The sequence below is a fragment of the Equus quagga genome, chromosome 14 (genome assembly GCF_021613505.1).
Source record: "Equus quagga isolate Etosha38 chromosome 14, UCLA_HA_Equagga_1.0, whole genome shotgun sequence".
Classification (NCBI taxonomy): Eukaryota; Metazoa; Chordata; class Mammalia; order Perissodactyla; family Equidae; genus Equus; species Equus quagga.
In genome coordinates this window covers 45,341,717-45,369,449 of record NC_060280.1, presented here as the reverse complement: position 1 = coordinate 45,369,449, position 27,733 = coordinate 45,341,717, and the positions used below count along the sequence as shown (strand labels likewise).

The 27,733-nt window shown below is 41.6% G+C and overlaps 1 protein-coding gene across 2 annotated transcripts in view; it reads right to left on the bottom strand.

The window, feature by feature from the left end:
- Nucleotides 1–27,733, bottom strand: part of HEPHL1 (hephaestin like 1) — a 77,409-nt gene that overhangs the window by 45,845 nt on the left and 3,831 nt on the right. For both annotated transcript variants that reach the window (XM_046685420.1, XM_046685419.1), the window contains exons 2-5: nucleotides 14,453–14,697; nucleotides 4,984–5,196; nucleotides 3,863–4,042; nucleotides 1,446–1,700 (exon numbers count right to left, since the gene is read on the bottom strand). In XM_046685420.1, the coding sequence (XP_046541376.1) occupies nucleotides 1,446–1,700; nucleotides 3,863–4,042; nucleotides 4,984–5,196; nucleotides 14,453–14,697 (893 nt within the window). The remainder of the gene's footprint in view (nucleotides 1–1,445; nucleotides 1,701–3,862; nucleotides 4,043–4,983; nucleotides 5,197–14,452; nucleotides 14,698–27,733) is intronic.

Sequence of the window (27,733 nt, the reverse complement as noted above, 5' to 3'; positions counted from 1 at the left end):
ATCAGTTCACAATGTATAATACATCAAAACATCAAGTTGTATATCTTAAATATATACAATTCCTTTTTGCCAATTATACCTCAATAAGCTGGGGGAAAAAAATAGGAAGCTCATCTTGTTCATCTTTGTCTTCCCAGAACGGTGACTGTACATATTAATTGATCAGCTCAATATTTGTTGAATTGACTTGAATTGGAATAACCCAGCTGCCTAATGCTAAGATTAGCTGCTTAAGGTGGATGGGGACAAGAACGTGTTAGGAAAGCAGTGTTGAAAAGTTACAGCCTTGTACTTGTTGGTGACTCTGTGTAGTATCCAAATTGATTCACGCATTATTTCTTCTGTGTCTTTCCCATTGACACATTTTCTTTTCCTATTCTTTTTTTACCCTCTTAGGCCAGACCCTTTATATGCCGTAACTGTAATGTTGCCAATGCTTCTTAACTAGTATCCAGTGGCCAGAATCTCTCCATCAAATCCTTTCTGCACACAGACGTCATGTTTATCTCCCTAAATCGCTGCCCTGATTACGTTACTAATCAGAGGATCTAGAAGGACTCACTATTGCCTTCCAGACATAATCCCACCTCCTTAGCATTGCCATTTGAAGATGCTCCCACTGAGACTCAATCTGCCTCCCCCGGCTTCTCTCTCCTCACTACTCTGGCATAAGCCTATAGTCCAGCCAAGTAAAGACCTATTCTATGTGGTCCCAAGGAATTAGGACCAAGTCATTCAATAGGCATTCAAGTCAATGTTTATGGTGCATCTCTCACTGGATTTTGTCTCAGTATAAGGAAGAACATTCCAACAGAACAGCCCAGAGATGAAACGGCCTCTACAATTACTTAAAAGAGATGTTCCAAAGGAAATTCAAGAATTAAATGGGGGATCGGTCCAGATTATCTCTAAATTTCTTTCCAATGCTAAAAATTTGTTATTCTATTTACAGTTGCTCATATAGAACATGCGTTTTTCCCAGTTCATGTTGCTTCCTCTACCTGGAAAGCCTTTCTTCCCTTCTTCATCTATTCAATTCCTACTCATGTTTCAAGGCTCAGATTAGGAGCCAACTCTTCAGGGAGCCTCTCTGCTCCAGAGAAGTGAATATAGCACCCAAAGAACATTTATCTCAGTGTCCCTCAAATTTTATTCATTTTGTAACTATCTAACTACCTTTAAGTACTAGATTATAGGCTCCTTGAAGGTCTTATCATTTCCTTCAATCACCTCCTGCCTTATTCCTAGGGAGGTGATCAATAAACATCCATTGATAAGAGGCCAAATAAATGAGCATTGTGCACTTTCCTGTATATTTAATATTTACTTAGATATAATACATACAAGAATCTATCTAACAGCAGGCACTAAATGAGCACCATTGACTATGTGGTTTAACTGTACCATTCTAAGCATCTCCCCACTGGTCTTTGTCCTTTTTTTACCTTGTAGGTGATCACTGACTTGGCAGGTTATCATCCACTTCCCAGGATTCTCAACTATCATTTCTGTTGTCAGAAAGGTGGCTGGGAACAGGTTGACAACATCAGTCCGGTGCCCTCTGCTGATGAAGGTGTTACCATAGAAATAGATGGAATGGATGTCTATCTCATTCCCCATCCCAAACAGGTGCCAGGACACCGATTCACCAACACACATTTCAGGCTCAGGGAAGTTTCCAAAGAGGTATCCATTGAGGGCTGAAAAACAGAAGCACAGTAGTGTCGGGGACTCCCCTGCAGAGGCGAGGGGAACCAGAAACGATGGTAATACACTGTCTAGCACAGCTGGAAAATCAGCACAGATCATTGCTTATAATGAATTTGTACAGAAACGCATGGCTCCCTTCATAAAATATAGTCCCAGCAAGGAATGAAAGGCATTAGTCTTTTCAAGAGAAAAGCACGCAATCAAAGTGAAGATCAGCACACAGGAAAACAGCCTGGGAGCTGCTATGTGAACACAATAATGAGATCAGGAGGAAACAGAGCCTGCTCACACCTCCAGGATGGCTCAGCCACCTCCGATGGAGCTCCTTCATTTGCATATCTGCCTTACCCATTGAACTCTGTTCCTCACAACTAGAAACCCTGTCTTGCCTATTTTACAGCAATCAGGACCTAGCAGAAAAGCCGGCTTTAGTAGCTACTTAATCTACGTAATAAAAGCATGCCCTAAGGAGGAAAGGAAAAAAACTGATTAGAAGGGACTTATGAAATTTGTTAAAGTTTTGCTACTTTAAAAGCAGGGAGTAAAAACAGTTTTTACTAGGTCTTGCTGGGGGAGAATCTTACTGATTGAACTTACGCCATAAGTTCAAGACCCAGTATCTTTGAGTCATCTAAATGGCAGTAGGGACTTGACCAAGTACACAAAAAACTTGTTTTGGGCTTTTAAAAAATCATAACATCACTTCTTAAATTCAAATTGAGTTAAAAAGCGATTGTTACTGAGATAATGATTAGGCAGCACAATTAATTCGAATAACTTTAGTAAATTTAAATACACTTATCAATAAATCTTGTATTGATTGAACATCTTCTATAGACTAGTTTGGCTTTTTTTAAAGGTAATTTTTTCTGTTCTTGGTTAGGTCTCCTTTGCCTGTCTGAAGAATGATTGGTAGTTTTCAAATATCTACTTCGGCATACAGACTGATTTTTATTTTAAATGTAGTCTATATTTGCTTATGTATTTCATTCCTTTTTGTTGAATATTTTTCACTCCAAAAGAGTAAGAGGAATTATACGGGCAGCTGAGTCTTCAATCGTTACAATTAGCAGTTTTCAGCACGGTTTGAGATCACCACTCCCGTTATGTCAAGAACGGGGAGAAAAGTTAACTGGTCGCAGCAATGATTTGAATTGAGGTCTTCATTTCTTCCATCCTTCACTTGTCCCCTGCCTCCCTCCCTCCCTTCTCTCCTCTCCTCTCACATCCTTCCCTCCTAAAGTATCCTCCAAGCATCCACTACAACCAAGGTTGCTGAAACATCACTAGAAGGAAAAGAGGGCATGTGATACAACAGAGACAGTCAGTGTACCGACAATCATACCTCGAGGCACTTGGGAATCAAACAAAACCCAATTAAAATTTATTTGCTATGGCGTTGGAGGAGGTCATCGAGAGGACACAACCGTCAGGTGACCCGCAAGGTGAACCAGGCAGTGGGGTGTTTGTTTATACTGAAGATTGTCTTTATGTTCACTAGAACTCTCTAGGAAAGAGTGGAAGGAGACTACTCAATAATTCCCACATCCTAAAACTCTGCATTAAGCCACTGCTGCGCAAAACAGGATGGGCAAGTGTTCTGTCTCGACTGACAGGATAACTATAGAAATTCACTACTTTCAACAGATACAGGGTCTGGTGCATAATAAATCTTGTTGATTTAAAGAATGTCTGGGAAACATAACAAATTCACCAGTGTATATTTAAACCCCATGCATAGCATAGTTCTTAAAATTTAGCAGCCATCCAAAAAATGGTTACTGGATAAAGCAAGAGGTTGCAAACCATAGCACTATTATACGATGATGATTTCATTCTCAGTCTCCTGTCAATCCCCATCCTCTGGGCTCAGCTCCTGATTCTTTCCCTATTACAACATTAATGCTTCCACTTTCTGTATCACAGCTTTGTCCATATTTCATACCCAGTTAAGCTTTAGCTTATCTATTGCCCTGTCCCTCCTCAGATTGTTTTGGGTTTTGACATGTATTGTGTTTCATATCACTTTCCAGTTATTCAAGTATAAATCTTGGAAAACTAAGTTTGACACTTCTGTGTTTATTGCATCCCTGGTAGTACCAGATATGGAAAAGGCACTCGGTACATATTCGATCACATGGGAGACACTCACCATGCATTTTGTTACTTCTCTGGAAGACAGTGTCTTCTTTGTCAACTGAATCGGGGTCAGTGCAGAAATGTCTGATATTTTCATCGAGGTACCAGCTTTGATTCTCATCCACCAGAGTAAACATTATAACAAATTCTCGGTCTACATCAGTCCTTGTCCCTGAATATGTATTCAGCATACCTATCAGGCACATTCAAAAGAGTAGAGAAAAAAGTTCAAGGTGGACTAAATCAAGATGAGCTTTTGAGGCAGCCGGTGGCATAATGGTTAAGTTCATGCGCTCCACTTCTGTGGCCTGGGGTTCACTGGTTTGGATCCTGGGTGCGGACCTAGCACTGCTTGCCAAGCTATGCTGAGGCAGCTTCCCACATAGAAGAACTAGAAGGACGTACAACTAGGATATACAGCTATGTACTGGGGCTTTGGGGAGAGAAAAAAAAGAAAAGAAGAGGAAGATTGGCAACAGATGTTAGCTCAGGACCAATCTTCCTCACCAAAAAGGATAAAAAAAAAAGATGAGCTTTGCTTCCTGCCAATGGTGTGAGATAAGTTTGAAGTTTGTCAAAGACCTCCATGTACAGGAGTACGTAAAAGCAGCAAAGGGCTTTAATGGAAATAACAGCACCATAGAAGAGAAAAGTCATAAAACAGAAATCTTCACAACTGCAGCCTCAAAAACCTGGCTATCCCTAAACGAAGTCAATTTCATCGATAGAGCACAGATACACTAAATTGACTAATTCGGACTAAAATAGCAAAGTGATTATGTGGGTGACATAATGAAGCACAAGCATCCTGGTCATTTGACTACCTTTGGGTGTCAGTGTGGTATGAACAGCTATTAACACGGAGTATTCCTTAAAAATATATGTATAAGTTTCAGAATGCTATGATGGTTCTTAGGCAGAAGACTAAATTATTGCCCCTGCTATGAGGTCGTATTGATATTCTATGTTAGAATACAATTTTCCTAATTCTTTAAGAAAATTTGGAAGAAGAGGCACATTCTGTGTGGCACAAGGGAGGTAGGCAAGACAAGACCTGAAGTTCACATACACTTTTCAAGACACTTGGGAACAGGCTCCTGGGGGGTTGAGGAAGGGGGTGAGGAGCCTCCTTACCTTCTTTGCACACCAACAGTGGGCCAATTAGCCCAGAGCAGATGTCCTTAGGGGCGTCAATGTGCGAATGGTACACCCAGGTCAGGCAGTTGGCATCTGCAGGAGCAGGGGCATATTCTTCTCTCACTGGCCAGACGTAGGTGTAGTTTTTGCCGGGAGGAACCATGTCATCATTCTTGTTCCTTCCAGACGTTCCATCTGGGTAGAGGGCTCCTTCCAAGAAAGGAGAAAACCTGGTTAAAATATAGAGATCGCATGCTATCGTGGAGAGCCAGAGCTTTGGAATCAAACACATATGAATTAAAACTTATTTGCTATGGGACTTGAGGCAAGTTGCTTAAATTCTCAGTGTCTCAGTTTTCTACCAGCAAAGCTGGAATGTTGAGATCCACCCTACAGGAATGTGAGAACTAGATGAGGCAACATATGTGAAGTGCCCTGCACAGAACCAGATGCTTAATAAATGTCCTTAAAGAGCCCTTCTGATGGGCTTCCTGTACCAGTCAGAGAGATTTCAATTCACTTCACTTCTCATCAACTCACGAAGGAAAGGAGAAGCAGCAGTGGAAATAGTGAACTTCTGGGGCGCTTATTACAGACTCATTGCCTGTGTGAGGTCTCGTGAGAGATAGGAAGGAAGAATAAGACATTCCTCCTGCCACCAGCGATCTTAGACTTCTGTTGGGCAAACCGGAATATGTATTATGAACACATGGGACAACTGAAGAATAAAGTAAGGTGATGTGCTGAATGTAATTTTGAGCCTGTGCAAGGTGGAGGGTCTACCGCAGAGGGAGTAGGGGCGAATGGGCAGAGCACTCCCTTTCTCTGTTCTATAAACTACGATTGCACAAGACTTTTCAATTAAGGAAAGTCCACTGCCAAAAACAGTTCAAACACCACCTGGGCATAAGGCGGGAGACCAACGTGTATATGTTATAATTATCAGAAGCTTCAAAACAGAGTTGGGATTTGAGGAGCCTTGAAGGACTGGGAGGAGTTGGATGGTACTGAGAAGAAGCTGGAGGGTGAGAGGCAGAGAGAGAGATGGATGTGGACTCACCCCAAGTTCATTCTCCATTCTTTCATTTGTTTATTAATTCATTCGACAAACCTGTATTGGATGTTGACCACATGCCAGCAAACGTGCTAGGCCTTAGGAATACAAATCCAAATGAGAAAGCAAGAGCCAGTATAGCCAAGGCAAGCCAAAGAAGGATATAACTAAAAAATATAACATTGTCTTTTTAACAAATTCTACCATGAAAACAGAATTTGATTTTTGGAAAAGGATGCCAGGAAAAAACAACAGCTAAGCCCCTATTATGTGATACATATAGTGGGTACTTCGTGTTTATTATCTCACTCTTCAAGCCAACCCCATATGGTAGGTATTAGTATTCGTTTTTACATTAAATTAAGTAACACTGCCAGCAGGTGGCTGGGCCGGATTCCAGTCTAGTTGTGTCTGACTTCCCACTACACCATGATAACTCCCCGCAAATTATTGGGGATATGATGTATGGACTATTTTTACATATTTATTCACCTTATTTTTACATACTTTCTTTTTACGTATATGTTTATGTAAGACTTTCTTTTGCATGCTGGCATTTAATTACTTTTATTCTGACAAGAATAGGAATCATTTTGCAAATTAAACCAATATCCTGTGTAATACTCAAAGGTAAGGTCAGAGAGCAAAACCTATACAAAGAAAGCAAGAGATGAATTTAATTAATTAGACCCGTTCAGTATTAAGTGTAGCTCTGACTTTCCTGGTTATATTTAGGTCATACTGATATACAGAGGTTTACAATATATATTAGGTTTTTATAACTAGGTTATGCTGTTTCTAATAAAAGGAATCTTATCAGTTCCTTAAGAGAAAGGAACTTTTTGAGGCCAGCCTGGTGGCATAGTGATTGAGTTCGTGCATTCCACTTTGGTGGCCTGGGGTTCGCAGTTTGGGATCCTGGGCATGGACCTACACACCACTCATCAAGCCATGTGGTGGCGGCATCCCACATACAAAAAAAAAACAAAAATAGAGGAAGATTGGCACAGATATTAGCTTAGCAACAATCTTCCTCAAGCAAAAGGAGGAAGATTGGCAACAGAAAAAAAAGAGGAATTTTTTGCTGGTACTAAATTCTAAAAGAATATTTTCAAGAAAGCCATTTTATGCAAATTATTGAGTAATATAATGAATTATGTCTTTGATGTTTTCAAGAATGGTTTCCAAATGTGCAAAACTATTCTTTCCAAAAATAATTTCTTTCCTCATCTCTCAGTATAAGGTGAGACTGTAACATTGAAAAGTATTTGACAAAACCATTTTTACTCAAAGTTAAACTAATGTATTTCACTCCTTTCTAATTTGATAACTGATCTAACCTGATAGGGGAATAGGGAAAATCCAGAGTGCTACCCACCATTCATTAAATCCAAAAGGCATTTAAAAAATTCCTATGTTACCTAGCCTCTCAGAGACATTTGATATTATTGTCGTTTTCCTCCCTCTTAAAAAGTTCTCCTCCCTTAGCTCCTGTGACATCACACTGTCCTCTCTGGAAACTCTTTTTCAATTTAGTTTTCCAGTTCATTCTCCTCTATTTGCCATTCAGTGTCAGAAATCCTCAAGGTATAATGCTGGCTCCCTTCCTTCCATGCCCAAAGCACCCTCCCTGGTTAATAGTACCCATCCCTGCAGTGCACCATCAGCTTCATGTCAGAGACTCTCACTTTTATCTCCTGCCTGACCTGACCTCTGAACTTTGCATTGATATCCTAATGTCTACTGGACATCTCCACTTGTAAATCTCAAAAAGATCCCAAAAGCAATCTTTTCCAAAGAACACTGGCCCTCCTCTCCCAAAACTGGTCCTCAACCACTGCTACCTGTCTCATGAAAGGCATCACCAGTACTCAGTGTCACAGCCAGAAACTAAGGAAACAATCTTATCTTCTTCCTCTTCTTCTCTCCCCATTTCCAAAGCACCATAGGTCCTGTCCTTGCTTCTTCTCAAATTCACCCATTTATATCCATCTCCACCATCATGACTGTAGTCCAAACAACATCATCTCTCATCACTCAACTTCTGCAGTGACCTCCGAGCCGGTTTGCTGCATCTCTTGCCTCTCTAATCCATTTTCCAAGTCAAAACAAGAGTTATCTTTTCAAATCTCAAATCTGATTATATTGCCCCCTACTTAAAATGATTCCATGGTTCCCCATCACTCTTGGGATGAAAGTCAAATGTGCTGAACATGGGTTGTAAGGTCCAGCATGGTCTGGCTCAAGAAATCTTGAACTCCCTGGACCAGGTCAGTTTTCTAAAATGCATTCCCACAGAAAGAAGGGCAGTAGAGCCAGTGGTTAATTCACAGCCATTGAAGTGAGACTATGTGGAATCAAATCCTATCTGCATCGCTTGTTAGCTATGCGACTTAGGTGATTTCTTTCTCTTCTCTGAGTGTTAGCTCCTTATCTGTAAGATGATGATAATTATAATCCCTTCCTCATAAAGTTGTTGAGGCTTACATGACATAATATCTATAAAACATTTATCATGGTGCCTGGTATATAGTAAGCATTCAATAAATGTTAGTTATTATTTACTCATAGCATTTGCCTAATTTTTTAATTATATATGTATGTGTGTGTGTGTGTGTGTGTGTACATATATGGTATAATTGCTGAACATCAGTAGTTCACATACCCCTGGATAAACTTGACACTGTGTGAAAGCAAAGAGGAGAGGCAAAGGGCCCAGTAAAAAATAAATGCCAAGGCAGACAAAAAATGCCTGAACTTTGAGTGTGTTTCCTATCACCTGCGGATCCAATGGCAGAGAACAGAAGACTTACTGATGCTGAAGCATAACCTCTGTCCAGTCATTTGCTGACCTCTAAGCTAAGCAGATATAGAGGTGAGCCCTAGCAGCCAGGCTTAAAAATAAAAGCAAGAAAAAAAAAAGAGCAGAAACCTTAGTGGCCACACCTATAGGGAAGACAGATTTCACAGATTTAGCCCAGGCAAGTTACTAAACAAAAAAGCAAACAAACAAACAAAAACAAACTTGGATGAGACAGCAATTCAAATCCAGAATTGCTACAATATATTCTCAATAATGTCCAGTGTTCGACAAAAACAACCAAAAAAATGAGACATGCAAAGAAATAGGAAAGGGTGAGACATACTCAGGAAAGAAAGCAATCAATAGAAACTATCTCTAAGTGTATCCAGATGTAGAATTTAGCAGACAAAGACTTCAAAACAGCTAGTATAAATATGTTCAAGCAACTAAAAGAAATTTGGTTTAAATAATTAAGGGAAAGTAGAACAAAATGATTCAACAAATAGAGAATCTCAATAAGGAGATAGAAATTACAAAAAAGAACCAAGTTGGAGTTTGGGCATTGAAAAATACAAAAAATGAAATAAAACATCCTCTAGAGGGACTTGACAACAGATTCAAGATGGCAAAAGAAAGAACTAGTGAACTGGAGGATAGAGCATAGAATTATCCCATTTGAAGAAGACAGAAAAAAATTGAAGAAAATAAGCAGAACCTCAGAGACCTGTGGGACAATATTAAGTGTATTCATATATGTGTAATAGTAGTCTTCCAAAGGAGAGGAGAAAGAAAAAGGGGCAGAAAAATATATGAAGAAATAATGGCTGAAAAGTTTCCAAATTTGGTGAAAAACGTTACACATCAAAGAAGAATAATGAACCACAAATAGAATAAACACAAAGAATCTACACATAGACACATTGTCAAACTGTTGAAAGAAAAACGCAAAGAGGTAACATTGAAAACAGAACAGAAAAATACTCATCGTATACAAGGGAGCATCAACACAATTAATGGTTGACTTCTCATGTGAATATTGGAGATGAGAAGACAGTGGGATGACCTACTTCAAGTGCTGGGGAAAAAATGCCAACCAAGAAAACGATATCCAGCAAAACTATCCCTCAAAAAAAGAAGGCAAGATAAAGATGTCCTACATAAACACTGAGTGAATTTGTTGCTAGCAGACCTGTCTTATAAGGAATACTAAAGGAAGTCCTTCAGACTAACAGGAAATGACACCAGAGAGTAACTTGAATCTATGGGAAGAAAGGAAAAGCACCAAAAATGGGAAATGTGTGAGTTAATATACAAGACTCTATTAATATATTTTTCCTTTCTTCTTTTAATTTCTTTAAAAGTCATAAGGTAATATAAAGTACTAAGTATAATATCATATTGTTGGGTTTAGTTAGAGAGAGATGTAATCTATGTGACAATAATAGCTCAAAAGAGGGGGAAGAGGATGGAGCTTTATTGGAGCAAAGCTTCTACGTTTTACCAGAACTAAGTTGGTAAAAATGTGAAGTATATTGTGATGAGTTAAAATGTATATTACAATCTCTAGGCCAACTATTAAGAAAATAACTAAAAAGTATACAGTTAAAAAAATCAACAGAAGAATATAAATAGTACACTAAAAAATATTTGTTTCACCATAAAGAGGTCAGCAAAGGAGGACCAGAGGAACAAGAAAGACAGAAGGCATATAGAAAATAATTAGCAAAATGACAAATGTATATCAAACCAATCAATAATTACATTAAATGTGAATGTTCTAAATACCCCAATCAATATGCAGAGATTATCAAACTGGACAACAAAAGCTAACATCCAACCATAAGCAGTCTATACCTTAGATTCAAAGACACAGATAGGTTGAAACCAAAAGAATGCAAATAGTAACAATATGAGAGCTAAAGTAACTCTCAGTAACAGGCAAAATAGACTTTAAGAAAGAAATATTGCTAGAGACAAAGATAAGTATTTTATAATGATAAGAGTCAATGTATCAGGAAGATACAACAATTATAAATATATTCATATCTAAGAAAAGAGTCTCAAAACACACAAAGCAAAAGTCGACTTCACTGGAAGGAGAAATACACAACTCAACAATAACTGTTGGAGATTTCAATACTCTTCTCTCAATAACTGATAGGACAACTAGACAGAAAACCAGCAAGGATATAGGAGACTTCAACAACACTATCAACCAACTCAACCTGACATCTCTAGAACATTCCACTCAATGACTGCAGAATATACCTTCTTTACAAGAGCACATAGGACATTCTTCAGGATAGACAATAAGCTACATATAAAATAAATCTCAATAAATTTAAAACAACTGATAAGATGCAAAGTATATTCTCATACCACAATGGAATTCAATTTGATATCATGAACAGAAAGAAATCTTGCAAATCCTACAAATATTTTGAAATAAAATAATACATATCTAAATAACCCATAGGTCAAAAAAAGAATCAAAACATAAATTGTAAAATATTTTGAACCACATAAAAATGGAGAAAAAACATACCAAAATTTATGGTATACAGCTAAAGTAGTACATAAAAGGAAATTTAAGCTTTAAACATTTATGAAAAAGGGAAGAAAAGTTTCAAATCAATAACATAAGCTTCTCCTTTAAGAAACTAGAAAATGAAGAGGAAACTAAATTTAAAGCAAGGAGAAAGAAGGAAATGACAAAGACTGGAGCAGAAATCAATGAATGAGAAAACAGAAAAACAATATAAAGTAGATGAAACCAGAAGTTGGTTCTTTGAAAAAGATAAACAAAACTTTATTTAGAAGTTTCTAGTGAGAAAACTTTATCTAGACTGACCAAGAAAGAGAGAGGGCACAAATGACCAAACCAGGAATGAAAGAAGGGGCATCACCCTGACCATACAGAAATCAAAAGGATCATAAGGGAATATTATAAACAATTTTATGCCAAAATATTAGACAATTTAGATGAAACGGACAAATTCATAGAAAGAAGCAAATTACCAAAACTGACTTAAGAATAAATTAAAAATTGGAATAGACTTATAATATGTAAGGAATGGAGCTAGCAATCAAAAATATTCCCTCAAAGAAAAACACAAGCTGAGATTGTTTCACTTATAAATCCTATCAAATACTGAAAGAAGAGAAGATGCCAATCCTTTACAAAATCCATCAGAAAATAGAGGAAGGAATAGTTCTGAATTCATCCTATGAGGCAAATATTAGCTTGATACCAAAGCCAGATAAAGACATCACAAGAAAAGAAAACTACAAACTAATATTCCTCATGAAGGTAGACACAAAAATTCTTAATAAAATATTAGCAAACTGACTTCAGCAACATAGTTAGAGAATTATACCACAACCAAATAGAATTTATGCTATGATTGCAACATTGGTTTAATATTAAAAAATAAATCAATGTAACATAACACATTAATAGAATAAAGGGAAGAAAACTCACATGATCATCTCAACAGGTGCAGAAAAGTAATTAACAAAATCCAGTATTTATCAAATTAAAAGCTCTGAACAAACTAGGAATGGATGGGAACTTCCTCATAAAGGATACCTAAGAAAACTCATGGCTGACATGTTTAATAGGAGGGAGACCGAATGCTTTCTTCCTAATATTGGGAACAAGGCAAGAATATCTGCTCTCACCACTATTATTAAATATTGTCCTGAAGGTTCCAGCCAGTGCAGTAAGGCCAAAGAAAAAAATTAAAGGTTTACAGACCGGTAATTAAGAAGTAAAACTGTCTTATTCACAGCGATGTGAAGCTGTATGTAGAAAATTCCAAGGAACCTTCTAAATGTCTACTAATAGACAAATTTAACAAGATGGGAGGATACAAAATAAATATACAAAAAATCGATTGTATTTCAATACACTAACAACAAATACTCAAAAAATGAAATTAAGAAAACTATTCCATTTCTCACAGCATTAGAAAGAATAAAATACTTTGGGATAAATTTAACAAAAGAAATGAAAGTCTTGTACACTAAAAACTAAAACATTGTTGGGAGAAATCAAAGATTTAAATTTCATGTTCATGGACTGGAAAACTCAATATTGTCAAGATGGCAATTCATCTTTAAGATGTAGATGGCAATTTTCCCCCAATTGATTAGTAAACTCAATGCAATCTTCATCAAAATCCCACTAGCTTTTTTTTTTTTGTAAAAATGAACAAGCTGACCTAAAATTTATATGGAAATACAAAGAAGAATACTTAGAAGAGCTAAGAAGTCTTGAAAAGAAGAACAAAGTTGGATGATTTATACTACCTAATTTCAAAACTTACTATAAATCCACAGTAATTAAGACAGTATGGCATTGGTACAAGGATAAGCTTATAGATCAGTGGAACAGAATTAAGAGCTCTGAACCAAACCCTTACACTTAGAGTCAGTGATTTTCAATGATAGCTTCTGATTCATTCATCTTTTACTCCCGGGACCCACAGTCAGTCTCTGGCATCTACTGGATGTTCAAAGGAAGGTTTATAATTGAAGGCAAATCTTTTAAAAGCACTGAGAAGAAGTGAATTGGGGGCCCAAAAGCACATGAAGTAAGGACCTGGCCTTTGCTCCAAACTTTACCCAGAGTTCCTCTGGCAGAACTAGGAAGGTTAAGAATAAACCTGTATATCTTTTTCGGAAAAATGTCTGTTCATATCCTCTTCCCATTTTTTTCTTTTTCTTTTTTTATTTTGAGGAAGATTAGCCCTGAGCTAACATCTGCCACGAATCCTCCTGTTTTTTGCAGAAGAAGACTGGCCCTAAGCTACCATCCATGCCCATCTTCTTCTACTTTATATATGGAAGAGCTGCCACAGCATGGCTTGAGAAGGTGTAGGTCTGCACCCGGCATCCGAACCAGAGAACCCTGGGGCCGTCAAAGTGAAACGTGTGAACTTAACTGCTGCACTACCAGGCCAGCCCCACTCTGCCCATTTTTTGATCAGGTTGTTGGTCATGAGCAAGAGTGCAACAGGGGATGTGAAAAATACTTTAGTCTCAAAAGCCTAAGAATGTTGTTTAAAATTTTTTAAAAGCAGTAGGGAAGACTCAAGAAATCGTACTGTTGAAACTCTTAAAGCACACGCAAGAAGACTATATTTTCCTTCAGAAAGGAAGCACTGAAGACAGGAGCCGTAAGCAGGGAAGTTGGGATCAATTTACACTGAGACACGATCCCCACAGCCAAGCCTGTTACTGGTGATGGGACACTGGAACCTGTTGGTGCCTGCTGCTCTTTATCCAGTGTGCCACCCAGTCATGACTGATGGACAAAGAAGGACGTTAGTGTGCTTCTGGGGCTCGGTGGGGCATGTGCTAAGGGCGCCCAGAACCCAGTTCTGTATTAACATAAAAAAGAGTGAGAAAGGAGGGAGGAAGGAAGGAAGGGAATAAAAAAGGAAGACGAGAGAGAGGAGGGGGGACAGATGGGGAGAGAAGGAGACTGGGAGAAGACAATGAACACGCATAACCATTGTGCTCTCAGAATCCCTTTCGCTGTAACTGACAGCTGCCTTACACTGGAAACAGAGACAAGACACCCATAATACAGGATTGACATTTACCTTCTGAATCTTTGTTGTAGAAGACTCCATGTGGGTGCAGAGAGTAAGGGCGGGAGGCAAAGTTCTTTAAATGGATGACGATCACATCACCCACTTCAGCCCTCAAGATGGGGCCCAGGAATCCAAGCCAGGGAGGTTTGGGGATCTCCGTGGAGTAAGTCTCATCTGTGTAGTGTCTGTAAACAGCCTTTTTGTAAAGACTGCCTATCCTGTTGGGCCCTCTTTCGAGAAATAAGGTTGCAAGTCTAAAAGTAAGAAGAAAAATATTCTATAATTAAAATTAAAAGAGAAGTCCAAATAGCTTACCTTAACGGTTCATGAAGTGCTTGCACGTATGAGTTCTCGTTTGGGGTTCACCATAACCCTGTGACCTCTGAAGAGCAGAGAAGATTTTCCTTAAGTTACTGATGAGGAAACTGAGGCTAAGAAAGTTAAGCGACAAGCCAAAAGGCAAAAAGAGTATTCACAACCAAACTAAAACAAAGCCAAAATACTCTAAATTTAGTCATACTGTCCATTTGCCCCTTTTCATTCAACACACTCCCCTTCACTTTTTCATTTAACAAACACTTAATATGCTCTTGCTGCATTCCAGCACTTTGCTGGGTGCTGTGGAGGAATACAAAAGAGTTTGTGTTGTAACAGTGGGAAAATCAAGGCACCACATAGATCAGCTATGATTAAGTAAGTGCCAATTCTGTGGTAGATACAATGGATATAGGCTCGATTTTTATAGGAATATATTCATTCAGAGAAGATTGCTGTGGGTCAAAGAGGTCAGAAAACACCTCGTGAAAAATGAGGGAATTAAGGAGAAGTCGGATTGGATAACAAGTGGAAAAATGAGGACACTAAGCAGGGACAGAGCATGAGCAAAGAGGAAGAAGTACACATGGAAGGAGGGGAAAGCAGGTTATAGGGTGGGCACAGGTCTGGAAGGTAAGGAGTGAGAATTTGGATACATGTAAAATCTGGGGAAAGACTGACAATGAACTTTAATTCCATGTTGAAGAATTTATCTTAGAAGCACTGAGGGCTCACTGAGGTTTTTCATACAGTGAGTGATATGATAATTGGTGTTTATGGACTATTCTTATAGCACTGGTGTGCAAGTTTTAGAGGAGTCAGGCAAAGGCAAGGGGTAGGAGGGCTGTCAGGAGACCAGCAGGAGGTGGTACAATAGAAAGAAAGGGATGGATGTGAAAAGACAGGATTCTAAGATTTGATGTGACCAGATGCCTTCCTGGGGCCCCAGGGTGAGGGAGAGACTCAGTCCCATGGTCTGGGAGTCTGAGACAATAGCAGCACTGGTGACACCACTTCAGAGGTGGCCTTCTCCTGGGGAGGTGGAACCCTGTTCTCCACTCTCAGACTGTATGCTTAGCGTGGGGCTCCAATCCTAGCTCCAACCCCAGAAGTAGTGGCTTCTGCTTAAGAGAAAGCTTCACTACTCCTGGGTGCAGCCATCCCAATGTAGCTGTGTTCTCTCTGGGGATGAGAGGGAAGTCCCACTCTGGCACATACTCCTATATATGTGCATGCATGCATTATCTCTCGGTTATTGAACAAACTTTAGTTATGTCAAGCCCCATACTCAGTCCTGAGGATACATAGAAAAAAGGCAAAGCCTTGAAGGAGCTCTCATTCTAGAAGGGAGAGTTATGAACACACAGATTATGTTCTGGGGCATCTAATCTTCTGTGGTTTCCAAGAGGAAATAATGCCTAAGATGGTTTCAAAGAGCAAAGAGGAGTTACCCAAGCAAAGAAGACGGAAAGTGCTGGTGTAACAGACATCTTGGAGTTTTGCCAACTCAGCTCTCACTCCATTCTTTGGTCTAAGAGCACACTTTCCCCATTCTCATTCTATGTGCTTTGGATGGGGCTCCACCTCCAGCTCTAGAGATGGAGCAAGGGACTCAGCATAACCTATCAGCACATGAAGTTGCTTCATACGTTGTTGACAGGAAGGGCTTGTGATCCAGGCATGGCCAGTTGGTGTTATTCCTCCCCCAACCAAGCCACCCTGGATCACAGTGATTGGTTCAGGAACAGCCACAGGGTGGCTGGTTGGTTTAATCCAGGGGACTCTAAGGACTTGTAAAGGATCTCTTTCTTGTGCACTTGGAACCAGGCGTGTGAGTCTAGAGCTTCTGGCAACTATATGGCCAACCGAAAGAGAGAGCCTGCTTGGGAGTTGTTGTATGTTCCTCTAATCTCTTAAATTTTACTATTTACTTCTTCCCTCTAATCAACTACTACTTGCTTCCATCACTACTTTCCTTTTCATTTTTCTCTTTTCCATTTATTGTATTTTCTATCCTCTTTTATTCACTTCCAATAATTCATTCTTTCAAAAAAGTATTAAGCTCTTACCAGATGTCATTCAGACCTTCTCTTTTCTACTCTTTTGCACTCCCACCCTCCAACCTTTTTCTCTTTGTGTTTTTCCCCGTTCTCTTTCTCAATTCTTCCCAATAGAAAGCTATCCCAGCCTTTCCTAAAGGGTGCAATCCAGGGTATTTAAGAGTAATCAGGAAGCTTACTCTGGGTCAGGATGAGTGATTCTTGGAGTTCTGTTCATTTCAGGTCCACAGTGAGTGTCAGAGTAATTCTAGGAGGAGTAGACCAGTTGGATGGAGAAAACCCTTGTAGATCTGTTCTATGACATGGTGGCCCAAAGGGTTTTGAGGCGACTCCAATCTCCCAGGTTCCTCCAGAGTGCCCTGCACCTGTTCCTCCCTGACCTACTTTGATTCCTCCTCCTCCTTTCTGAGTCAGAAGCCTAGGCAGATGCCCTGATTCAGGAGCCTTGTCCTTTCACAGGCCCCAGCGTCAGACATGAACAGGCAGAGCTATCAACCCGTAGAACTTTGTTGGAGTTCACCCTATAGCTAGACCTGAGCCACATTCTCATTCCACCCAGAGACAGACCCAGGGGCAGTGATCTTCCTGAGATAGACGTATTTCCTGGACCAGAATATATAAAATTTATATCCCTGTGTGACTGTGTCCCTACGATAGGACAAGCCCTTTACGACTTCTGTGACCACTGTGTATGGGGATCAAAGGGAAGACCCTCCTTGCCCTGTGATAGGCTCTGTCTTCATCTGTCAGCACACGTGACCCCTTTGAGAACTCTCCTGGTGAATCCTACATACATCTCCTCTATTTCAGTCCTGAGATGAGCTTGAAAACCTTTTTACTGACTTCCAACAAGTAAAGATTGAGGACCTAAAGCATGCAAGGTGCAGGGCTAGGTGCTGTTTTGGATAAAAATATGAACAAGACACAACCCCAGAATAAGTAAGTCTATGATCAAAAAGAAGGGACAAAGACATTGATACCTACTTGAAAGAGACTAATAAGAATTGTAAGAGAACACCATGCTCTGGGGATTTAGAAGAGAGGGAGAAATAATGGGCACTCCAAGTGGAAGGGACAGTTTGAGTAAAGTGTTCAGGGTGGGGAAATTAGAGGTCAATTCAGCGAATCTCAAGCAGCTTTCTATGCCAGAAAACTTGACGGGAGTGAAACTAGTAAAATGGGAATGCTGGGTTAAGGTGTTTGAATGTAGTTATATCTGCAACTAAGAGTCACTAAAGATTCTTGGGCAGGGAAATTTGACCAGATCTGTGTTTCAGGAAGAGAGTTTTGGCAGGTCCCACACCTAACTTCTCTCCATCATACCTGACCATATGATATTGCCCATCTGCTTCTGCTCACTGGACCAAGCCACTTGCTAAGCTTCTACCCTGAATACCTAGTCATGACACCTGTACAGCTGACCAAGGCTCTGTTTAACTTCATACCTGATTTGGGGAATTTTCTTCCTTGAGATCTGACCATAACCCAGCTAAGTCGGCCTCTCCCAGTGGCCCAGATGTGGTGTCTGCTTGCCCAGTCTGGTCTGGGTCTTTCTTTGGCCAATGTGGGAAATTTCACCGTCCGTCTTTAATTCAAAGTCTTTCCCCACTGCTCCTCCTCTCCTTCTTTCTGGGTCTGGCCCAAGCAGAGAATTCATTTGTTGATGGAGCCACACTGGGTCTGATAGTCTCTGCATTAACTAATGGTTTTGTGTTTACTTCATTAAGATAGGCACTTCATTAAGCACTATAGATCAAAAAGCTAAGGAAGAGATATTTTCAGGTCTTCATGTTCATTTACTCGAAGAGATTATCAACTGTTCATATATCAGTGACTCAAATACAAGCTTCTAAGCAGTTCCTACTACAAAGCTCCCCAGCAGTCTCTAGTATGAATGGCAGTTTTGCCCACTCTGCAGACTTTTCAGGATGATGGAGTCAGAGATCAACGTGTCGAGTAGGCAGGCATCCATCCTGCCATGGAGCAGAAGGTAAAAATAGGAGATAGAGGAGAGCGTGCCTGGGTCAAGCTAGTTAGAAGAATCCAAAGCCTCAAGTCAAAGCAGGAAAAATCTTTGGTGCAAATGGCCCGGCTTTCTTCTCCAGCCTCATTCCTTCCCTTTTTGCCCAACTCCCATGTCCTCATGCTTCTGTCCGGTTTGATGCTCACCCTTGTCAGAACAGACTGTGTCCTCTCAGCATTCCACGAATTCCACACATTCTTTTTCTTATGCCTGGGTGGTCTTTTTCATTCTTGACCAGCCAAATATCCTTTGAGTTCAGTTCAAACTCTTCCTCTTTACCTCATTAGAGCAGAACAGTGCTCTGTTCATGCACTAATAACACACTTGCCAAAATACGTTACAATAAGATACGTATATCCCTGGTTTGTGAGTTCATTGAAGACAAAAATCCTTCAAATATCTTTTTCATTATAATGCTTAGCAATTGCCTAGAAGAGTTGGAGCTTAACAGCTTAGAATTTTAAAAACCTTGAATTAGCCCCCAGATTGGCATTTGAAAAGTGGGATAGTTTTACAGGCTACATTTGCAGAAAGGTGTATGGTATTATATTTGACTTTGAATATCCTCTAGGCCCAGGATGGCAAATAGGTTGTAACTCATGCACCAGATCTGATTGATTGGTAGTGATTGCTTAGGAAAGAAGTCAAGATTGAGTTGAATCACAGGGAAAGAATGCCATGATCCCCTCAAGATGTCTACTGTGGACATGGCTCTGGGGACATACTCAGTACGTAGCTGCTCTCTCTGCTCTACGCAGACAGCCAGGTAGCACGGTTCTCCAGGGTCTTTGAGTGTGGCCTTCTCTACAACTAGAAGCCATAATAATATCACTACTGGCAGAATGTACACTGAGTTGCTTTCCCATAGCAGCAGTGGTTAGAGAATGATCTAGTCATGTTCATTTGCCAGCTCCCCTTTGTAGCCAAAACACAGAAGGCATTATATCCAATGATGCCTGGGTCCAGCATTTGTTCACAAATCCAGTGAACATCTTTTCAGAAATCCAACATGTGACCTTATGAGTTTTGGTTTGCTGGACCTGCCTTCCAAAGACTGTTTTCTTTCTCCCATGGACCTGCTGACAAATAGGGTTACAGCCACCTTGCCTTTTGGTAACTTATAAACTGAAACTTGAAGCACAACAAAATTAAAAAGAAAGCATTTAATCAGAACATAGCATGATTTTGATGTCAAGTTAGAAAGTGGTTTCTTCACAACCTTGTTACTTCCTTGCTCTAACCAACTGAGGCATCCCGCCCTCCCTAGACAACCTAACATGATCACAGGCCATGGTCAAACCCATCAGCAGTGAAGCCCCTTTTAATGAGACTGGCCTTGGCCTCGGAGGCAGGAGAGTTTCCAAGGGTCCTCAGTGGATCCAGATTAAGAGGTGTTGCTGCTGGGCCTCAGCTCTAAAGGGCACTGAGACATCACTGGGGAGCTGGAGGCATCCCTGGGGGGACAAAATTCACCAGAAATGACATCGAAGGTGGAGAAAATGACAACTTCCAGAACTTCTCTAGGGTGAGTATTGTATGTGGTTGGAAAGGATCAGCTGCTTGAGATGAGGTTTGGGAGGTGGAAGGTGGAGACCCCAGGGGATGTGCTCTAGTAATAACAGGTGGTCACTGAAATCCCTCCCAAGGAGGATTGGTCCAGTGAAATGTAGGGTGGACTCCTTCTTCTTGCGACCAAGGGCAGGGTAAAAAACTGCCACCAGCAAGCCATCTTCTCCTCTCCCTGGCACTCAGCCTTTCCTTCAAATAAGAGTTGAACAAGTATTTTCGCAAATATCAATTGAAGGAGCCTCATATTATTTATCCGCCCAGAGCACCAGATTACTGCCTGCCCAGACACCCACACGTATCAACCCTGCCCTGCCCTGCCCTGGGTGTGGAGTCACTGGGGAGGACGGGCAGGGCCTGGGACAAAGGAGGAAGCCATGGATTCAGGCCCCTTAAGGAGGATCCAGGGATGGGCCTGACCAGAGAAAGACCAGCATCCCAGGCATCACATGGGCAGTCCTCCCAGGAGCAGCAAGACTCTCCCCACCAGCCACCAAATTCAGCTTCCAAACCAGAGAATGGGCCCAACAAGACAGGAATCCTGACAAAAGGGTCAGAGGATTACAATGATTTTGGTAGCAAAAGCTTCGAAAGACCGAAATGTTCTTCAACTGGTGACAGGTAAATAAATTATGGCACATTCGTAACACATGGCCATACAAAAGAATAAGCTGGTTCTACAGGTGGTAATATGGTGTGAGCACCAAGATACCAAATGCAAAAGACAAATTGCAGAGCAGCATGCAAAGTACGATCCCACTGGTGTGTTTTTAAGCAATATACATATACGTTTATGCAAAGAAAACATCTGGAAAGTGGTCAGGGGACACATGAAAGTGTAGCCTCTGGGCCATGGGACTGAAGTCACTGGCAGGAGAGAGAAGGGAGGAGAAGTTTACTTTCACTCACCCTCTTCCATAATGTGGGCGTGTTTTCCTCTGTACCTTTGTATTCACCTTCACAATAAAAACAAGCTCACGTTTCATTGAGAAAAGAGGTTACAGGCTGTTTGGCTACTGAAAGGCCAAATTTCTCTTCTCATGTGCCTTCTACTTCTGAAAACAAAGCTGCCACTGTGACATGTGTTGTTAGAGTAAGTTCCCTTCCACAGGAGGATTGGCATCCTGAGCAAGAAGCACAGTGCCTGCGCCCTTTTGGAGGGAAGAGAATCCCTGCTCACCCTCTGGCTTGACAAGCCCACTCTCCAAGGCATCAGGATTGGCAAACTCGGGTCTTTGTACCCTCGGTCTTCTGCCTCTGTTTATCCACCGAGCCTGCGTGTATCTGCCCAGGAGCAAGAGCTCACCGTCTTCTACTCCACAAGGCAGACGCCTATATTTCACTGTGCAGGGGAATGGGATAAAAAGCTTGGATGCCTGACATGGGGTTTTATGATAGAGGCTCTTATGTTTCCCAGCCTCACTTGCAGCTTGCATGGTCATACAACATAGTTCTAGCCAATGAGATGTAAACACATGTCACTCATTGGTACTTCTCTGGACTCCATTGGCAAAGATCCTTTTTGTCCTTTGCTCTTCCCCGTATTCACGCCTGAAATGGAGATATGATGACTGGAGCTTCAGCAACCATCTGGAGAGAATGAGGCAGAAGGTCACACCCTAGGGGTGATCAAGTGGAAAACCAAAGGGAACCTGGGACCATGAAGATTGCCAACCTCTGGATCTCTTCTGTGTAAGCCAAAAAATATATTTAAGCCCGGGTTTTTCAAGTTTCTGTTAACCAGCAGCTGAACACAAGCCCTCACTGAACAGGCTGTTCAGAAGGAGAAGGAGGAGAAGAAGCAGTTCTTCCAAACTGAGTCATCCTCAGGCTGGCTAATTAGCCTCGGAGTAGGCAGAGTTGCCTGGCTTTATAGCTGACACTGGGTCACACAGTAAGGCAATGACAGAGCAAGAATTAGATTCAGAATCTCTGATATCCCCTCCAGGTTAAGCCTGCTGTGTAAAAAGCTATTATGATGTTATTCATAGGGCCTTGTTGTTCCAACAGACTCTGCAAGGAAAGATGGACATCTGACCCTCCTCGCCTCTTTACTCTGGGTTCCCAGCACACACACACACACACACACACACACACACACGCACGCAAATGTATACTGAGCAAGAGCTCTTTACCATACGTTGTCTGGTAGAGCCACCCAAACAAGAGGAGAGCATATCAGAGGGAGGGGAAGTGTTCCCTGAATTCCTATAGCACTTATTGCATATGCTGCATATTTTAGCACTGAGTTATGTATTGACTTGTTTTGCACATTCCTGGACGTGTGTCAGTCTTATCACCTAAACAGCCACAAGACACCCCAATGGGGGATTAGAAATGCCCCCACTGTAAAGCAGTGGTTTCCAAATGTCTACCTAAGTGCCAACTGTATCAGAATTATCTGGGACATTTGCCAAAACTTTAGGTCCCCAGGTCTCATTTCAGGGCAATTGAATCAGACTTTCTGATGTCAGGGCCGTGGCATCTATATTTTTCCTGAGCTCACCAAATAATTCTTATGGCAGAGCTTTCTGGTGCTTGCCCATTCTGATTCATCTTTCCTCCCAGCAGAAGGGGAGAGCAAAGAGCTTTTACAATTAGGTGGAGCCATGGGATTTTGGCAGGTGGGCTTTGAGTGGAAATGACATGTGGTATTTCTGGGCCAGGGCATTTAAATGCCCATTGCAAGACCCTTTCACTTCCTCTGCTGCAGGGGAAGCCTCAAGTAAAGATAGTGAGGCCTCAAGATCCAAGCAGCCTGGTTGCCAGTTTCCTCATGGAGGTCAGTTGTCCTGGAGTCACGTGGTCCTCTGTGAACCCAAGCGTGTGAGAAATACACCTCTGTGGTGTTAATCCCCTGAGATTTGGGGATTGTTTGTCACTACAGCACAACCTGCCCTATTCTGACTAATATAATTCTGATGTTCACGCAGGTTTGGAAATCACATTTCTGTAGTACTTAGCACAAAAACCATGGAAACTATTTGAAACCACAGGGACTATTGAAAGTAGAAAGGTAGGGAGGGTTGGGAGTAACAAAAAGTAGTCTTTTTAGTGTCTAGGCAGCCAACCATCCCTAAGAACAAATTGTGCATTTGTAACAGTAGGACAGAAGCTCCAGCTCCTATGAGTTCTAGAAGATGCTAATTTTGCCCAAGAAACAAAGCAAGGGGGTAATGTAAAGGGAGCCATCCACAGGAAGCACCTCCAATTTAGTAAAGGGCACTCATTGGAATGGCTGCCATGGTGGGTTGTATATTATTTAGTGTAGCTCTAGGACAGCCCCACTGTGACGGACTAAGCCATCACTGCCCCTCAGGTTCATTCCCAACCTACATTCTGACATTTTGACTCAAGCTAAGGAGATATCTATTTCCTGCTGTGAAGGAATCCGTTTGGGCTGGGAAGCTTCACATTAGCAACTGCTTTAAAAACCAAAGGGAGGATATAATACATTCACATTGCCAAGACCAAGACCAGTACTGTGAAGGGAGATACCTTCCAAAAGCAGGCAAGAGTAACATGCCTGTGGGGTCATCTAACCAGTGCAGAGATGGATTTCCACGTTAGATTCTGAGGAGGTCATAGCTCATAAGTGGTGTGCACCTCACCAGCACCACCGTCCCAGACAAGCTGGATCTTTTAGTGGGATATTTTTCCCATCCATTCGACCATTGAGCAACTCTTGAACCTCTACTGTACATGAGACATTAATCTCGAACCTGGGGCCAAGATGTATGAGTCTGAGGTCCTTCACTCAAGAGATTTACCATCTGATTGGGAAACAAAACATATGCATTGGAGAATGAATAGCAACACTTGGTTTTCTATATTAAGCGGCAACTACATCATATATAGCCTGAATGACTGAGAGTGTTGTGGGGGTGGGGGAATGGGGTGAAGAGAAACTGAGAAGTAACATCAGCAGAGGGTGTGGTCAGAGAAGATGTGTGAGATCATTATAGTCACAATAAGGACAAGCAACATTGTTGTCTGAGCTTGAGATGGGACATTGTTCACAGAGGAGAAAACAGGAGTAAATTGGGACAAGTGCCACTTGGCAAAAAGAAGGATGGAAATGGTGATATGTTGCAATTCGAGTAAAGCCAAGCCTTCCTTAATTAGATTAATAATTTTAAAACCATCCCATCCATGCAGTGTGGTCCTGTACACATCCTGTCATCCTGTGTCCCCCGGCACCACCTAAATCTTGAATTCTTCCTTCTCACAATTCATTTCCACGGAAGTCCCTCAGAACACACACAAGGCATATTAAAAACAAATTCACACGATAAAGGGAAAAGACAATGAGCTTGAATCCCAAGTCCCCCACTTGAGGTTGTGAGATCTTGGGGAAGTGACAAGTTCTGGGAACCCCAGTTTCTTCCTCTGTAAACCAATGACCATGATAGAGCCATGGTGAGGAGTAAAGGAGACGAGATGTGGAGACCCACGCAGAGCGTCTGGGAGAGTGAGAGCTCCATCAGTGGGAGGAATGATCATTTCTGGCGAAGCTCTAATTAGAAAAGAGGAAAATGTGACCCTTCGAGTTCTGTTTCCCACAGTGCTCCTGCCCTCCAGAGAACCGTCAAGATAGGAGAGCTCCTGCGATGACTAACATTTCTGAGGGCTAACCCAGTGCCAGGCACCACATCTGAGCGCTGACAAATCTCCTGTCATTTGAGCCTCCTGATACCCCCAGGGCAGGCTGATAATGGCTTCCAAAGATAAGTCCACATCCCCCTCTTTTTTTTTAAAGATTGGCACCTGAGCTAACATCTGTTGCCCATCTTCTTTTTTTTTTTTCCTTCTCCCCAAAGTCCCCCAGTCCATAGTTGTGTATTCTAGTTGTAGGTCCTTCTGGCTCTGCTATGTGGGACACTGCCTGAGCATGGCCCGATGAGTGGTGCCATGTCTGCACCCAGGATCCAGCTGGTGAAACCCTGGGCCACCAAAGCGGAGAGCACGAACTTAACTGCTCGGCCACAGGGCCAGCCCAACACATCCCCCCTTATTTTAAAAAAGGGTCTTTGCAGATGTGGTTAAGGATTTTGAGATGATTGGATTATCCAAGTGGATCCTAAATGCCACCGAAAGTGTTCTTATAAGGGGGAGATTCGACACACACAGAGGAGGTGATATGAAAATGGAAGCAGAGAGTGGAGTGATGCCACCACAAGCCAAGGATTGCCAGCAGCCATGAGAAACTGGACTGGGCGATGAATGGATTCTCTCTTAGAGCGTCCAGAGGGAGCATGGCCCTGCCCACACCTTTGCTTCAGATTTCTGGCCTCCAGAACTGGGAGAGAATAAATTTCAGTTGTTTTAAGCCTTCCAGCTTGTGGTAATTTGTTACAGCAGCCGCAGGAAAATAATATACGCCTAGAAGCCAGTACTATCATTATCCCCACTTTACTGATGGGAAAATTGAGGCAAAGAAAGATTCAATTACTTGCTTAGCAAGTGGAGCAAGAATTCTAAGCTTCTCAGTTGATGCCAGAGCCCCATATTCGCCAGCAAGCCAGGCTGCCTTGGCTTCTCTGTTAGACTACTGCTGGGTGACATTTCACTGGGGAAACTACCCTGGGCCTCCTGGTACCCCTGACCAGGGCAGGAGATCTGTCACTCCTCTGCACGGCATGGAAAGCTTTTATGACAATGTCTGGAACATACTAAGGACTCACAGACAGTCAGCTACTATATTGTCTGTGAGTTCTCTCAACCCCCGCTAACCAGCTTTGGAGCCCCACCATCCGGAAATGGGAAAAGGAAGAGGGGGACTAAGAGATTGTTTGTCAAGGATGAGAAATGGGGAGCACTGAGGTAGGAGAAGGTGGCAGGGACTGCCAGCTACCTTGCAATATTCATGTTCCCCTTCTTTCTTTGCAACAGAATCAAATCTCGCTTTTATTCAGGCTGAAAAGCATAGCATTAAAAGACTATATTTCCAAGCCCCCTTTGTGGCTTTGAGTATCCAATGAGATGTAAGTAGAATAGGTTGGATGGGGTTTCCATGAGAGCTGATACAGCAGCAATTGTGCCCTTCTACCTTTTCCCTTCCTCTCTTCCTTCCTGGGAACATAGACATGAGGACTGGAGTTCCAGCAGTCATCATGTGCCCATGAACTTCCTTGAGGAGTGAAGTCACAAGCTAAGGATGGTGGATCAGAAATATAGAAGTCTCCTAAAATCCTATCATACCAGCTGTCCCACCAGCCTTGGGTACCCGCCTCTGGATTTCTTTCATAGGAGAATACAAAAGTTAATTTATTTAAGCCACTTTTTCTTCTTGTCTCTACTGGCAGCCAAAAGCAATCATTAACTCATATAGGGAATAATAGTAACCCCAAGAGAGTCACATAGCATCATATCCAACTCATGATTTTTTTCTGCTGATAAGAAAGAAGTTGAGATTTGAAAGTTACCATCTGTCTAAGATGAAGCCCGAACGAGATGATATCCTTCCTTTTATTTCAAAGCTTACAAAAGCCCAACTCTTCCCCTCCCTGCTTCCCTTCAGTTGGCTCACATAGACATATAGGTCTGTCCCTCACGCCTGTCCTAGGCCCTGCTCCCAGGGTGTGCTCAAAACCCTTTGTCATCAACTGGGCTGACACAGTGATGTGGTTAGATAGACTCGCTCAACGGACCCTACAAACTTGGGGTTTGAGTAGTGGTCAGCCTCACTCATGTCCAATTGTGGCTCTGCGTGTGAGTTAGCACCCGAGAAAACCTCTGCATTCCACTGGGAAGAAAAAGCCTGCATGTGTGTTAGTTGCATAATGAGGTCTTTGGTGAGAATTGTGGCTTTAAATAAAGTGACCCCACTCTGGTTCCATTAAAGATTAGGCTTTACCACCAAAGCACAGTCATACCTTAATTAAGCGCTTTATGAGCCCAAGCAGGACTGGCTTGAACAGATCAAATGCTGACACCCTCCCCAGGCAAACCAAAGGAGCCCTGGGTCCCCATCAAGCACAATGGGGAAGAGGAGGAATTTTTCACCAGGAGAAAATATTTCTAAATAGAATGTAACTCCTAAATTCTAAACTTTCTAGGAAACATTAGTGCTTATAGTCTCAATTAATAGTTTTGAACCCTATGATCAAGCAAAGGTACCAAGTTGGAAAGTTAAACTGACCATCTGATTGCTATAGGGTCACAGTGAAATGATTTCAATGTGTTTCCTAGCTCATCCTTGGGAATCGGGTTTTACTAGGCCCTTGGCACTGCCTATCTTGGTTTCCAAGCTTTTCTACACCACTGAAACCTTGGCACTCACCTTCCCATTCCTCTAATTATTTGCCCATTCCGCTTATTCAAAGA